This window comes from Antedon bifida, chromosome 8 (genome assembly GCF_963402885.1).
Source record: "Antedon bifida chromosome 8, ecAntBifi1.1, whole genome shotgun sequence".
NCBI lineage: Eukaryota > Metazoa > Echinodermata > Crinoidea > Comatulida > Antedonidae > Antedon > Antedon bifida.
The window spans coordinates 16,476,833-16,492,773 of NC_136233.1; the positions used below are offsets into that span (position 1 = coordinate 16,476,833).

Sequence of the window (15,941 nt, forward strand, 5' to 3'; positions counted from 1 at the left end):
ATAGTTCCTACCAAATAAGAATAATTGACCATACAAAGCATCTGTGGTAAACAAAAGAATGTCAAATATCCCAGGGTATTAATTGATATTTTTAGCTGCAGAAAAGGTAACACATTGTTATCTAAAGGAGGAAATAAAATAAAAATGTCCTCTTATCATGAGTACCAATTATTTCACTAAAAACGGTATGACTGTTCACAATCAATGTATTATTTAATAGATAAGTGTATGTAGATTACTAATGTAAGTACTGTATTACTATTATTTAATCATTGTCTTGTAATAACACCATTCTTTCAATATCATTATACAAATATTATTTTAAAGAAAGAATGAAATTATAAAATAATCTAGGCTATAGAAAATTTGTCTAGACTGCAGGATCATAATTAGTAATTAATGTATATAAATTGATATATTTTTGATATCTCTCAATACATTTCATTCTAAGTACCACTTAAAATATCATTTAGCTCAAAACATCCGGGGCATAGAGGAAAAATTGTGGTCACTAATCCTTGACTCTGGAGGACGAGGCATGATCCATTGTAATTGATTATTTAGCAAAGAATAATATTATTTTGTGATCTCATGGATTAAACACCAGGGTACTCATAATTGCTTTTAAAACAGATTAGTCATTACCAGTGGAATTTCACTTAAGCTCTACACTATTAAACTAGTTTGACAAAAAAAGTTTGATTGTAGTGATATGCTTAAATATGGTAGTGATATGACATCATCATGCCCATATATGAGCACATCACATTTTTTTTGTCACATAAATTTGATAGTGTAAACAGGGCTTTAATAAATAATTATCTGCACACTAGAGTATAGGCCTCATTAAATATATATTTATCTGTACATAGTTTCATATTTCTATTATAACAATATTGATTTTGTTTACCAACGCAGAAAAACCCCTGCGAGTTGAGTAAGAGGCAGTGGCCGTATCACCATCAGACAAATTGTAATGCAAAGCAAGTTCTGATCATCCACCGCTTGTGATTGGTCAAATTACTTGCATTCTGTATATCCATTAATACTACAGTAATACATTATGCGAAAACAATTAGTAATTGTAATAAAGCTTATTTTATTGACAAACTATTATTATACGTATTCTTGATAATATCAATATTAATATGGTATTAAGCTAAAATATTATGAAACATGAAGGCATCATAAAAATTTACTTCCATAAATATCAGTTGTAATAATATGAACAGTATGATAATATATATTGTAATGAAGGTACGTAACTTGACTGAATTTATAAGTTAGATACCCCGGCATGGGCGCCAGTTCATCAGGCACAACACTTATATTAAATAATTTAAAAGTAGTCGTAGAGTTTTTAAATGTTATGACTAGGTTTATTAAACTGGTTTCAATATTAAAATGCCTGATGTCAAACAAACATTATAGAAAACTTATTTTGTAAAAATTCTTCCTTTTCTTATTTTTTTCCTTATCAAAATATCTTCCACTTCGATGTATTTTCTATTTCATTAAATATGATATCTATCAAGATTTAGGGACAGATGTTGATATCCTTAACCCATGCATTTCTTTTACTTCTTCAGATAAAGCCTGTTGACAAAAAATAAATGATTAAACTTTTTCAATAGCTAATATTTGATTAAAGACCTTTTAAATACACATTCTAGAATAAGGGTGGGCCGTAGTGTTAAAACATATATTGCCCCCCCTCTTTTGTTTCACAGGAAAGTGTCCCCTTTAATAGAGGATTCCCAAAGGAGGTCTTAAGCTCTGTCTACACTATCAAAAGTGTGATGTGCCCAAATATGGCAGTGATATGCCCAAATAGTGATATGACATCATCATGTCCATATATGGGCACATTGATTTGATAGTGTAGACAGAGCTTAACACACAATTCTGCTGTATTCTGATTCTTATTTTATTCCAAACTTCCCAAAAGCATCTTGTAAGCCATGTTCACACGAAAATGAATAGTATAGTATAGCGTTATGAATACATCAGACCCACCCACATGTTGTGCACTATGTATGTGAACACGAAAGCAATTAAATGTATCACAGAATTTGGGTGTGACCATCTATTAGTATTAGCCTCCTACTCATTTATCAGACAATTATTTACTTTCACATAAGTTATTACTTTAGAAACTTGTACAGAAGGAAAACGGATTGTTTACACCTGTGCTTTAAAAAGTGTCTGTTTTCTTTTACAATAGAGTACTTATTGATCTAGGTCTGGTTCACATATTAAAATAGAATATACATTTTAACAAAGGTGGAGATAAAATGCTGAATTATGCGCTGAACTATAAAGAATATCTCTGTACAGTATTTTAGTGTAAAAACTAAAGCTAAAAATATATATTATATACATTATTATTGTTTCGATATAATGTAGAAGTACTGTACTGTGTTGGTATGACAGACTACTCCATATTTGGAAAGCAATAAGGCCTACAAATAAGGAATAAAAATCAATGGCATACCTAATATGTATATCAATATTTTTCAACTAAAAAAAAGCATCACTTCCTATAATCTAAATTGTTTATGAAGCTTTTAAATGAAGAAATATTAACACAAAAAGAATTTAAGTAACAAAGACAAAATTGTGTGTGGTAAAAAAAAAGTGTTACATAGAAGACATGTTACATAGAAGACTACCAGCCCAGCAGCTGTACCATGTACAATAAACACATATTCTCATCCATTAAACCTAAATGTTAATTTAGATTTCTCTCTAAATAATCTCTCAAATAAATTTATTTTAAACAAATTGTCGTTTGGTGATTTACGCCATTGATCTAAAAATGTTATTTTTTTGTTTAAGTTGTAATTTAATCAATTTATTTCCTCATACCAGTTTTCTGAAATGTGGTGTTTATAACCTTAAAGACATCAATCAAAACATTACAGGATTATTTTTATCATAAGGAAACTTATCATCAAGGAATGGTACTTCATGTAGATAAATAGGCTCAGCTATGTTGTCACAGTATAAAATAAATTTGGCAATGTTCCGAAACTTGCTGCCTTTTAGATTAAGTGATCTTAAAATCCTGTTTGAGGTCATCTACCACAAAAATGTACATTTATTTCCTTCTACCAGGAGTAACCTTCCATCTTAAAACTTATGTAACACTTATTTTTTATTTTATTTATCTATTTATTTCAACGGTTGGAGCCAATTTAAACTTGTAAATCTTGCTGGCAAAATCTGCTTCGGGAGAACATTGATTCATGTAATTAAATACAATCAACAACAAAACATTAACACAACAAAAAAAAATTAAATACCAATATGGGACTCTTTAAAAATCAGAAACTCTCCCAAAATAAGACTTTTCTTGAGGTCCAAATGGTCCCAAAAACGCATTTGAAATACCAGAATCAGGCCAGAGTGTTAAAATAATATCATAAATTATAAAATAATATTAATAGTAATCTTACTTCATTAACCATTCGGTGTTGCATAACTATTCTTTTGTTGGAAAATACTTCTGATTCGATATGTATTTGATACATGGCCCCACAACCTCCTGAAAAAAAAACCCCAACAAAACAAATATTTTTACATAGTCTTGAAATCATTGAAAGGGATAATAAATCTGTACTCAGCAAAAGGGTTCTTGAGACAAAAGAAAGTATAGAATTATTAAAGTTTGGAATTTCCCTCTGATTGTATAATAGAATTAAATTAGCATTTGGACAAATGACAGCTTTTCAAATATTTGTCCTATGTTTGGAAGAAAGGTGTTTGTTAAACTTCAAATCAACTCAACAGTACAAGGAAACAAAGTCAAAAGTATTTATTAAGGAAGTTGTCAGGTATATTAACAGTTGAAATGGAAGCTATCTCTGTCTAGTATTGCATTTAAAAATAAAACTATCAATAAAAAAAAAATTGCTATCAAACCAAAAATAGCAATTCTTGCAAATTGTGTAGAAAACACTATAATAGGGAACTTTCATTTAAATGCAATTTAAACTTGCAATAATGCAATTATTAGTTGTATAAATTTATAGAAATATTTTATGTATTGTTGGAATGCATGTCTGTTTAATTTTAGGTTGCTAATTCTGCAGGCATTAATAATTGTAATCCAAAATATTAAAGATGTATTGTTCCCCGAAAAACATGAAAAATGAAGATTATTAAAATCAGTCTTTGAATAGGCCATTTTGAAGTTTTAATCAAGTTATTCACTTCTGTAGAAAAAAACCTGAAAAAGTGGTTTCACTTATAAAAAGACAAAATAAATTGTTAAATTTAACCAAAAACCATTGTTTGACAGACAATTTGACTATTTTTTGCTTTAAATTTATAGATTTTTCCGGTAAATAATTTTTTCTTGATCCAATTGTTGGCCACAGTGGATAAACTATTTAATGTGACAGTAAAATGGTTTTTTTTTTTTTTTTTTGTAGGGAGACAACATACCTTTTATTTAGTAAGAGTAGATAAGATGGGCAGTATAATTATTAAAAGTAAATAGAAAAAAAAATCTTAGTTAGGTTATCCGCCACGTAAACGCTATGTATGTATTCATACGTTAGAATATTGCGCACAGAAAAATGATTATGCTATTGTGACCTGAATGTTAGTGTGCCCTCTATTTTGTGTCTAACTATATACTGTATACACTATATACTGTATACATACTACATACAATGCAGAATAGGTGGAAATAAGGGGACCCGTCTTTAATTAATAGTTAATTAACATAATTCATAAAATGATATAGTTTTAATTAGATTTACACAGATAATACATTTTTCATATGTATTTAATATCTAACATTACTTTTAAATAATTAATAAGGAAGAAGGTTTAATTATCTATAAAATAAATCTATTTTCATCATAATCAGTATTTAAAGAGTATCTGTCAATTAAATAGCACCTTCAACTTCAACATTTTACTTTTCAAAATTCTATATGTTTGCTTAAAAAAGGTTATTTCATTACTGCAAAGTTAAAATGAAAAGATAATGTGAATAGCTATTAATCAACCTTATTTTCAACAAAATACATCAAATATTTATTAAGTTATGAACAAAGTGTGCATCACTATAAAATGGCAGCCATTTTTAATGCTATCTTGGATTTCAAGGTGACCGCAGTAAATTTGCAACGGCACACCTCATGATTATTGTGTCTAAGGGTATTAGTTAACAAAAAAAGTTGGTGTGCTGAGTGTGTAGAAACATGGAAATGGGACATGGTAACGAAGCATTATTTTGGCACTTGGACCTCCACTTGAATAAGATTTCACCTTGAATAAATGTTGTATCATGGACATTAATATTAGTAAAAATGAAAAAAATATGGTAGTGATATGACATCATTATGTCCATTGGACACTGTGACATAAAGTTTGATTCAACTTATCTGTATTTTTTTACCTGAAATATCTTCTACCTCAATTGTAGTAGCCTCTGGAAACTTTGTCTTCAAGACTTTAACTATTTTTTGTTCACCTTCTGTGTGTGAACTCAACCATCTTGGAAATATAGAACCCTGTAAGTAGATTGTCATGATTTGGTAGGTCACATGTTCTCCTCCGACATATCAAATTGGTTTTAAATTCAAATCAATAATATATTAGGCTATAATGCACTTGTCAATTGTATGACCCACTATACGACCCCCGGGAGAGGTGCGTCATGGGTGCGTCATTTACAAATAATTACTGACCCAGGGGTGCGTCAAAAAACCTAAATGGTACGTCACATCAATGAACAAGGTGTGTCAATGTCCGTCACTTTACCACCCACCATATCATAAACAACATGGTCACAGTGCGTCAAAATGGGTGCGTCATGGTCACCTAAAGGTAAGTCACCTTTTTGACGCACGGGTGCGTCATGGTATTCAAAAGTATGACGCACATCGGACAAATGACGCACCTCTCCCGGGGGTTGTATAGTGGGTCATACAATTGACAAGTGCATAATTATTAATATTATGGCATGTATCAATAAACATAAATAATTTTAAAAACTTGTATTTTATATTTTATTTATTCTGTCATTTGTAAAGCTAGTTAGAAGCCAGTCTATGTGCTGTGTAGGGGAATCACCTCTGACCACCATGCTCTGACATCAACACGCCCAGTCTCCACCAGGTCCAGGCTGATGTGGTCGGTTTTAGCCTACTACTACTACTCTATGCTCTCTATATGTCCGAGGAAGGCCTACCTACTAGGCTAGACTAGCTATAGGCTTACCGGTCGTAGACCTAGTATGGCCTAGGCCCCCTATTCAGGCCCCCTACCTGGAGGTTGTAAGACTATATATAGCCCTAGGCGCGCCTAACTACTAACTAGAGGCCTAGGCTAGTTAGGCCTAAAAAAAAGGCCTGGCTGGCGGCCCCATCAGATAGCTAACAATACTATTGATTCGTACTTTTCATAAATAAATCCTTATCTATATATCATAGGAGAAATCAGTAGAGAAACTTACAATACGATTCCTTAGAATAGATCGTAACATTTATACGATTTAAAAAAATTATTTTTGTCACTTCTAGGGTAGGCCTAGGCCTATAAAAAAAACAAAACACATGTACTTTGTATATTTCTCTATCGCGACTTTTGGTTGGTTGGTTGTGTGTGTCAAAGGTCAATAAGCAAAGCACCTGACGATAAATTCATTCTTCATACACGTTTGTTCTTGTTGGGAAGATGTTGTCCAATAAATTTATAATTTTATCCTTTTCAAAAAGAGTAGGTTTGGTTAATCAGATATTTCCTATATACAACCTCTAAAAGATATTTTGCTATGCAACAGTAGAAATTCTAGGCCTTACTGAGGCCGCATGCCTTTTGGTTTCGTTGTTAAAGTTGTGCCAGTTGCTGCAGACCAGGGACCGGACAGAGGGAGTAGTCTGTAGAGGGGAGGAAAGGCTGCCGAGTCGATCGCGGAGAGATTATTTGCCGGTGCCTGTCAGCGATTTGTGCCTAGGCCTAGGGCCTAAAAATTAAAAAAAATGTTCTGCGAAATTAGTAAATTGTGCAAGAAAATTAGTCGGGCAATTTCAAATGGTGCTGCACAAGTTGTTGAACAAAAATCAAAAATAAAAACATGAAATGTAGCATATATGAAGGGCAATTGAAATTGCGCTTAGTTAGGCCCTATATATTATATTAAATATGTATTCATAATAAATTGATTTACCATTTTGATATATACTGACACTGACTCTTTGAAGAAATAAATCACTACCAGTGAGTGGTGTAACGACTATGAATGGTGACTGGCTAAACCTGAGCACCCAGAGAAAAACACAGGCATTAAAATATGTAAAAAAAAAAACACCAGAGGCCTCCAGCGATGGAGGGCCCCTTGGTGGTGTAAATCGCATCTTAACTAATCAAATTATAATAATATAATTTTTGAACAGATTTTTTCCAGAAGTTTCTTGACGTCAGCTGTGAATGAAAATAATGATATTAAATATGACAGTCTTAAACCAAGGTTGGATTCAATGCTTAAAGAAGGAACATTTGATGGCAAGGTTGCATTCATCACAGGTGGTGGCACTGGTCTTGGAAAGGGAATGGCAACCACTTTATCTTCCCTAGGTGCCGAAGTTGTCATTGTAAGCAGGTAAGAATGAGCTAAAGCCACATTCACGATCTTCCCTGGGTGCCGAAGTTGTCATTGTAAGAAAATGAGAATGAGCCTCGTTCACACCTATAGTAAGCTTTCCTTAAGCATGGTTCCGAATAGGACGCAACACAGGAATGTAAGCGGACTGTAAGTAATTTTTTTTTTTTAAATAGAAAATGTTTTGTTTCATAATCCATGTAAATTACTGGGAAAACCTCAAAAGATGGCATCTAATATAATTCTTGATTGAGACAAGCTAAATAAGCAAAAATTGAAATTTAAAATTCACGTATTTGGAATTATTTTGTGGAATTGAAACTGTATTTAGGTTATTTATTGTATATTTGTATCAGGAAATTAGATGTTCTTAAAAAAACAGCAGAAGAAATATCATCAGAAACAGGAAACAAAGTTCATGCGTTCTCAGCAGATGTCCGTGACCCTGAGGCAGTAAAAACTGCAGTGGACAACTGCGTTGCAGCTGCTGGTCTACCAAATATAGTCATCAACAACGCTGCAGGAAATTTTATATCTCCAACAGGTATAAAACTATTTTCAGTGTGCCTACTGCTACTAGACATGTGTTTTAATTTCCGTTACATTTTCTTGCAATATTTTTGATAACGAATGGAGAACAATTTAAATATTACTGGTAAAACTAGCTTCGGGCGAAAACACTGATATTTACCTGAATTTTTGGACCAGAAAAATTCTACAATATGAAAATCTATACTGTAGTCTTTGTATTGTATGTTATTGTTATATATTTTAGATATTTTGTGACCAGTGATGGATTCTTTTTGACACTGCCACCAATATTGTTTTATTTACTAAATAAATACTGTTACTGATTTCCTTAACACTGGTTTACCTTACTTGACTTTCAAATATATTTTATTTCCTTTTATAGAGCGGTTATCGCCAAATGCTTGGAAGACTGTTGTTGACATAGTACTGAATGGAACAGCTTATGTAACCTTAGACATTGGTAAACGACTCATAGAAGCTAACCAAGGTATCTTATAATTATAAATAAAGAAAAAATATAAAACTTTTCCCAGGGTATTTTTTAATACTGTACCTGTTTCCATCATTGGTACAATTCATTAATACACTTTGACCAAAGTGAAACCAGATTATCATCATCAAACTATGACCTCATCATCAAAGGTTCAGGGACGATTCGGCCCTGAGACGATTCGGCCCGGGACTATTCGGCCCACTTTTGGTGAGACGATTCGGCCCACTTTTGGGCCGAATCGTCTCACTTTGTGGGCCGAAACGTCTCACTTTAGACCAAATTCATATTCATTTTTTTTGGTATTTATCAAGTTTTTAAAGGTGTTTAACAATCCGTATTTATTGATATTGACAATCTTGATATAATATATATAATAAATTACTAAAAAAACGTAATTTTATATTCAATTTATTACTTCGAAAACCTTGTTTATTTCGTGCATTCGCCAAGCGACCAACAGAGGGCGTAACTTGTTTACATCGTTCGCGTGACTAAAAAATGATCATTTTCGACAATGTTTTCAAAATGTTTGCTTTATTGCATCTTTATCCCTAGTAGTACTACCCCATAGTCTCTGTGAAAATAAAGTTTGGGGAAAAAAGCTTATTTTATGCTTATAAATGCATATCAAAGCCGATAAATTTAAGTGTGCCGAATCGTCCCGGGCCGAATCGTCCCGGGCCGAATAGTCCCGGGCCGAATCGTCCCAGGGCCGAATCGTCCCGGGCCGAATCGTCTCAGGGCCGAATCGTCCCGTTACCATCATCAAACTATGACATCATTAAACCATGACATCATCATCAAACCATGACATTATCATCAAACCATGACCTCATCATCAAATCATGACCTCATCATCAAATCATGACCTCATTATTAAATCATGACCTCATCATCAAACCATGACCTCATCATCAAACCATGACCTCATCATCAAACCATGACCTCATCATCAAACTATGACCTCATCATCAAATCATGACCTCATCATCAAATCATGACCTCATCATCAAACCATGACCTCATCATCAAATCATGACCTCATTATCAAACCATGACTTCATTATCAAACCATGACCTCATTATCAAACCATGACCTCATTATCAACCCATGACCTCATCATCAAACCATGACCTCATCATCAAACCATGACCTCCAGATCACTAGCCTGCCTGCATTATTCTTTTCCTAACATGTTAAGGCAAACATCTAAGTCTGAGTTTACATACTTGATAGCTTACACATTTCTTAAATATAACTGAACCTAAATAATCTCTCAAGTATTAAAAATAACATGAATGATGTTGATGGGCATCAAACCCATAGCTCCTGAAGCCTATATCACTCCATTAAGTTCTGTCTACACTATCAAACTTTATGTAACAAAAAAAAAATGTGATGTGCTCATATATAGACATGATGATTTCATATCACTATCATATTTGGGCATATCATACTTTTTTTTTTCAAACTAGTTTGATAGTGTAGACAGAGCTTCAGACACGTATTTGATCTAAGTCCATGCTTATATAACACCCCTTATAATGTCCTAATTTATGCCATAATTAATCTCATAAATTTGTCATGATTTCTGCCTTAACCTGATAAGGGAAGAAATAATTCAGCCTGGCTATTTAATTGATTGATTATTGAAAACTAAAGCTCTGTCTACACTATCAAACTAGTTTGACAAAAAATGTGTGATGTGCTCAAATATGGTAGTGATATACCCAGATATGCTAATGATATGACATCATGTCCATATATGGGCACATTACATTTTTTTGTAACATAAAGTTTGATAGTGTAGATAGAGCTGAACAGTACATATATTTTTCAACTGTTTTTCCTTTTAGGTGCTGCTTTCCTTTCAATTACAACTAGTTATACAAATTCTGGATCAGGGTTTGTTGCACCGAGCGCAGCAGCCAAATCAGGAGTTGAAACGCTTAGCTTGTAAGCAAGTAAACATTCTAATAACTTTTTCTTAAAAAGTGCTTTAAAAAATTTAAATTATCTACAGTAAAATAATATATACAATATATAAATAAAAGGTGTGTTTAAAAAAAAATGTGCAGTCTTTGTTTGGGGGTGGATTGTAGGAGTGGGGTGGGGTGGGGTGGGCATTGGCCAGAGTGTAGGGGGCTGTGGATAGGATGGGGAAAAAGAAAGTTATATATTACTTTGACCATGAAGCTATAGCTTTGACCAACCCCTATTATAGTAACATCTTTCAATATATATTTGGTCAAAATATTAATGATAATTATATTAAGAATTATTTTTGATAAATTGAAAAATGAAGATTAATCAGAGTATATATATGTATCTATCATAAAACGATTATTATTTTTTTTATTTTATTTAAAAAACCTCAAACCAACAGTAGAAACAAATTCACCACTTGCAGCATGGTTAACAGTTAATTGTTTAATTAAGAATTAATTTTGTCCACATTTGATTATTTCTTTCATTTGATTATTTCTATTTCTATCGTTCAATTGGTAGACAGATTTGTTGTTGTCATTACAGGTCGTTAGCCTCTGAGTGGGGAAGATATGGCATGAGATTTAACGTCATTCAGCCTGGACCAATTCAGACAAAGGTATCGTTTATCAATACATTCTGCTTTGAAACTTGTCAAAACTAGAATGAAAAATTGTCACCTTCAATCCAAATATGGGCACATTATGACATCACAGGATGTGTTAGTCGCTATGTGAGTTTAAAAACATAACCAATAATAGATGTGCAAAATGGCATATTATCAGGAACAAATACGGGCTTTCTTTTTTATATGCCTCTATATATGGGTACAATTACATAATTATGTACATTCATATTACGGGCATTGTATTACTGTATTTAGTATGATAACTAAATATGGGCTTGCTATTCTTATTTATATGAATAAGTTTAGGGCTCATTGGTTCTATATATGGGTACAATGACATAATGTAAACACAGTCATATTGTGTCAAATCATTATAATAACAAGTTCTGCCTAATATAAAGTCCAAACAATTTCTAAAGGTAAGTTTAAAAAACAAAAAAAACAATACAATCATATAGGGAAATTTCAATTTCATATCGGCAAACTAAATAAACAATGAAATAATAAGACAAGGAAATGGTACTCTAATCATTTTGCCTAATCATTTTCAGCCTGTTGAACAAAATAAATATAGATTATAATAATAGATAATAAAAATAGATATTCATTTTCGTTTAGTATAAAAAGAAGGAAATGAATAAGCCAAATAGGGACACAGAAGAAGATTTTAAACAAATGATATCATAGCGATGACTTTTTAGATAGTTTATGTCAATTTAGATAGATATAATAAATTGTATTGCAATTCAAATAAAAATGAATTTGCATACCCTACCACATTTAGTCACATTCCTTAAGCCCTGTCTACACTTTCAAACTTGTTGTGACAAAAAAATGTGATGTGCCCATATATGGACATGATAAGGTCATATCACAACCTTATTTGAGCATATCACTACCATATTTGGGCACATCAATATCCCATTTTTCATCTAAATCTCGGGTTTTCTGCAAAACCATTATCTTGAACATTATATTACTATTAATCCAGTATTAAATATTTACACATTATTTAATTTCATATCGTTAACAATTCTTCTTAAAATTCAACTATATTATATTTTCATATTTGTAGGGTGCCTTCAGCCGATTAGACCCAACAGGCAAATTCTCTGCGGAGATGTTGAAACGAATTCCTGTTGGCCGGCTAGGAGAGGTAGCAGAAATCGGGAACTTGGCCACGTACATGGTTAGTGATTACGCCAGCTGGATGAATGGCGCTGTAATATGTTTCGATGGTGGTGATTTGCCTTATGGGGCTGGCATGTTCAATAAATTAACATCGGTAAGTGTTACTTAATTTTTTTTAAACTTAATATGTGTATTGTGCCCACCAGTGTCCTAGGTTCAGGTTGTTGTTCTTGGTGTAGTGAACCCTATTGTAGGTCAAAGCAATCAGGATGCTGAGCTTCAGAGTTAATCTGTGGCTGCGACACAATCAGTTCCACACCCCTTACCTCTTTGGAGAATATGTATAGTACAGGTATTTGTCGCAGCCAGACATAAGATCAAAGGACTGTTACAAGTTCCTATCTTGACTAGGTTAGCTCAGTGTTCTGTTGCTATATTGGCTCCCACTTTTATTCCAAATTATTCCCAACAATACCAGAAATTCCTCAAACAATTAAAAAAACAATTTTTTTTTTTTATAGGTTACCAATGAGCAATGGGACATGATGGCAAAAATGATTCGAGATGTCAAAGGGTCATAATGATTGGAGAGGTCAAGAGTCATAATAATTGGAGAGGTCAAGGGTCATAGTGAGTTGGCAAAAAATAGATCTTATATTTGATGCAATATTTTATAAACAAAACATTTATATGGAGTTTTGTTTTATTGGTAAATTATAAACGAAAGTTGATTTTGTTTTCAACATGTTAAGCGAATCTGAAATTAAAATATCATCAGTTTAATTAAATTCAATATTTCATTTTTGCCATTCTTCTTGAAAAAAAAGACTGTTTCGTTTTTTGGAAGTTGTGTATCAGGGAAATGTTATTGTTACAAGAAATGTATTTTTGAACAAATGGACGACTAAACTAATTTTCTCAGCGCAGAGGAAATCCAGACTTTTATTTCGCTGCTTGCTGCACTATTTGTAGAACTGAGAACACGGCACATTAACACAATTTATTCAGGGAGGTAAAAAATAAAATATTCATGATCTAGTTTTTAAAAATGACTTTAAAATATTTATTTTATTCAGTTGTTTTTTACTCTTTTAATTCGGTGAAAAAAACAATTGTGTTTGAATTGTTTATAACAGAGTGTGAATATACGCAAGTTATCTTTATGGGGAATTCCCTAAAAACTAGTTTTCAAAATCAACTGCGTATGACTTCATTGTGCACTGGAGTGGAAAAATTCTCTTGTACTGTTTTTGTGATGTCAAGATTATGAAAATTGTAAGGCCTATATTCAACTGGCTTCTTTTCATATACTATCTTGTTTGTTTAATAAAAACCTATTTAAAATTGATTATCAGTTTTGTGCACCAGTACATATAATCGTTTCCGGTTGAAAGACTAACTAAATATGTAGGCCTATATTTGGTTTGTCATTGATACTGTACTGTTTAGTTCTCGGAAATTGGCATATAGAATTCTTTGTCCTTTTGTTCAGGAACTTTTGTCACAATATTTAAAGCATGCACACAATGCTCCTAATAATAATAATATTGTATGGTGCTATTTATATTATCTGAAATTCTAATTCCAATCCATTGTAGTTTTTCTTGTTATATTTCTCCATGTTTACATGAATTTCGGGTATTTCCCTTTTGATTGGCTTTTCCAGGCATTTTTCCACCCAAGTGTACAAACGGGTGTATACCTGTTATAGATCAAAACTGTGCTGATTACTGGCTGCAACATTATGGGAGTATGTTTCCAGACTTGTTTGATCCAAAAAATGTGAAGCGTTTAGAGGCTGTGTGCATTAAACGCTTTATAAGCTGGACGTATTATTAAAACTTGTGAAAGAAGGCACTGTGTGGCACAGTCACTCTCACGTTTCCAGATGTTTGTTACTATTATGTGAGTCTCATTTTGGTATGCATTGAGAGCACTAGTGGTTCGTTAGGTGAATGCATAAATGGGGGAATAACCTGCGACTCGCACTCAGCTTACTGGCCTGAATTGCGCACAGGTGTGGATGATACATACCACAACTTTCTACTCCCCTAAAGGTCTCGTGTCGAGTGCTGCCACCAAACGGCGGCCGTTTGTTTGCCCACGACAGGGGCTGAATGGACCAGTACAACGGTGTAACCTCCTACTCTTCTGAACGGTATACTGTGTTCTTTAAAAATGTACACTGGACCTCTCGTTTTAAGTCGTTATCCAAAAAGACTTGTTCTACTACCAGAACAATGGTCGAGTAGTGACTTGAACCTGTGCCGATTGTATATCTATGGTTTGCGGCGCCCCTGCCTTAACCACTCGGCGACTCGAATTCATATCAAAAAGAAAGAAGGAAATCTTGGAATATTATTTTTCCTTTTTGCTGTTTCGCATTTATTCACCTTTGCTAAGTATTATTAAAGATTTTTAATTCTCTCGTTGCTTATAATATTATTTTGATTTCCTTGATGATAAAATGATAATATTCACTAGTATAAGTATTTAAAGTTATATCGTCCCCCTGAAAACGTTTTTTTTTAAATGAAAAATGATAATATATAAAACTAGAAAGCCACTCCGAGAGTGCATACCTCCGCCTACTGTAAAATTCTCCTACATAAGATTTTTCTGAAAAATGTATATATATATTTTTGTGTGTGTCTTAATGCTGTGTATGATTTAGGCTAATTTTACTACAAGCATGGTATGCGTGTTTGGTGTAACCAGCCTTTCTAACAATAGAACGGGAACACCAAAAACTGAATTTGAAAAGAAATAGGTTTTTTAAAACTACTCGTATAAAAAACCTGTACATTAAATCAAATTATGTTTTAAAATTACACATCACAAATTATAACTCTTGCCTCTTGTACAAAATGAAGATTTTTGGACAAGTAGTTCTCGAGAAAATGCAATTTCAGTTTACTTGTCGTATCTTTTAACACTCTGGTGTGAAAATAATATTAAAAGTGGTCCAGAATTGGGACCGTGGTCTGGATTACCTCCAAAATGTAATGGAGTGGTCCTTGACCACATATGTATCTGTATTTTCATTTTTGTAAAGGTCTTAAACATTGAAACTGGTACAGCATATAGCGTGTAACCTTTCAATTAATATTTAATATCTACTTCCAAAAACATTTTTTACACAAATAAGCAAATATAAACACAATTCGTTTTTAATTTGCCTTTTATTGTCCCATTTTCTATTATAATAATTATAATAATTTATTTCGGAACTTCACTTCACTGCGTCCAACAAAAATATAGAATAAATGAAAGCACAAAATAGACTAAAACACAGGTAATCTTACTTAATCTACATATGGTAGCATGTAATAAAACCCATTCATTCCCCTCCCTCCCCTTCTCCAAATATAACAAGTACAACATGTAATTTAAATACAGTACATGATTACTTTTAATCTACAAAACCAATCACTAATCCCCCCCCCCCCCACCTTACTCACAACAAGGAAATATAATTACAACATTAATTACAAAAGGAAACAAGAATATTTCTTACAAAAAACGCTGCTCGCTTATTGTTATTGCTAAGGTC

At 32.7% G+C, this 15,941-nt stretch overlaps 3 protein-coding genes across 4 annotated transcripts in view; 1 reads left to right on the forward strand and 2 right to left on the reverse strand.

Moving 5' to 3' along the window:
- The window catches only part of LOC144850685 (15-hydroxyprostaglandin dehydrogenase [NAD(+)]-like), a 43,837-nt gene that overhangs the window by 17,549 nt on the left and 10,347 nt on the right, over window positions 1-15,941 (reverse strand). The window lies entirely within an intron of this gene.
- Window positions 1,070-13,280, reverse strand: LOC144849769 (bolA-like protein 3). 2 transcript variants are annotated; one of them, XM_078706807.1, is made up of 5 exons: window positions 13,267-13,280; window positions 6,473-6,518; window positions 5,414-5,528; window positions 3,459-3,547; window positions 1,070-1,596 (listed from the first exon to the last, which is right to left on the reverse strand). In XM_078706807.1, exons 2-5 carry the CDS (start codon window positions 6,500-6,502, stop codon window positions 1,531-1,533), a joined length of 300 nt encoding a protein of 99 aa, XP_078562933.1. In that variant the 5' UTR covers window positions 6,503-6,518; window positions 13,267-13,280; the 3' UTR covers window positions 1,070-1,530. The 2 variants fall into 2 exon arrangements, with proteins under 2 accessions (XP_078562933.1, XP_078562932.1); XM_078706806.1 differs by lacking the exon at window positions 13,267-13,280 and having other exon boundaries at window positions 1,071-1,596; window positions 6,473-6,626.
- On the forward strand, window positions 6,610-13,176 carry LOC144849768 (2,4-dienoyl-CoA reductase [(3E)-enoyl-CoA-producing], mitochondrial-like). Its single transcript, XM_078706805.1, has 8 exons — window positions 6,610-6,735; window positions 7,413-7,618; window positions 7,975-8,162; window positions 8,532-8,636; window positions 10,500-10,599; window positions 11,176-11,248; window positions 12,333-12,542; window positions 12,910-13,176. Exons 1-8 carry the CDS (start codon window positions 6,694-6,696, stop codon window positions 12,967-12,969), a joined length of 984 nt encoding a protein of 327 aa, XP_078562931.1. The 5' UTR covers window positions 6,610-6,693; the 3' UTR covers window positions 12,970-13,176.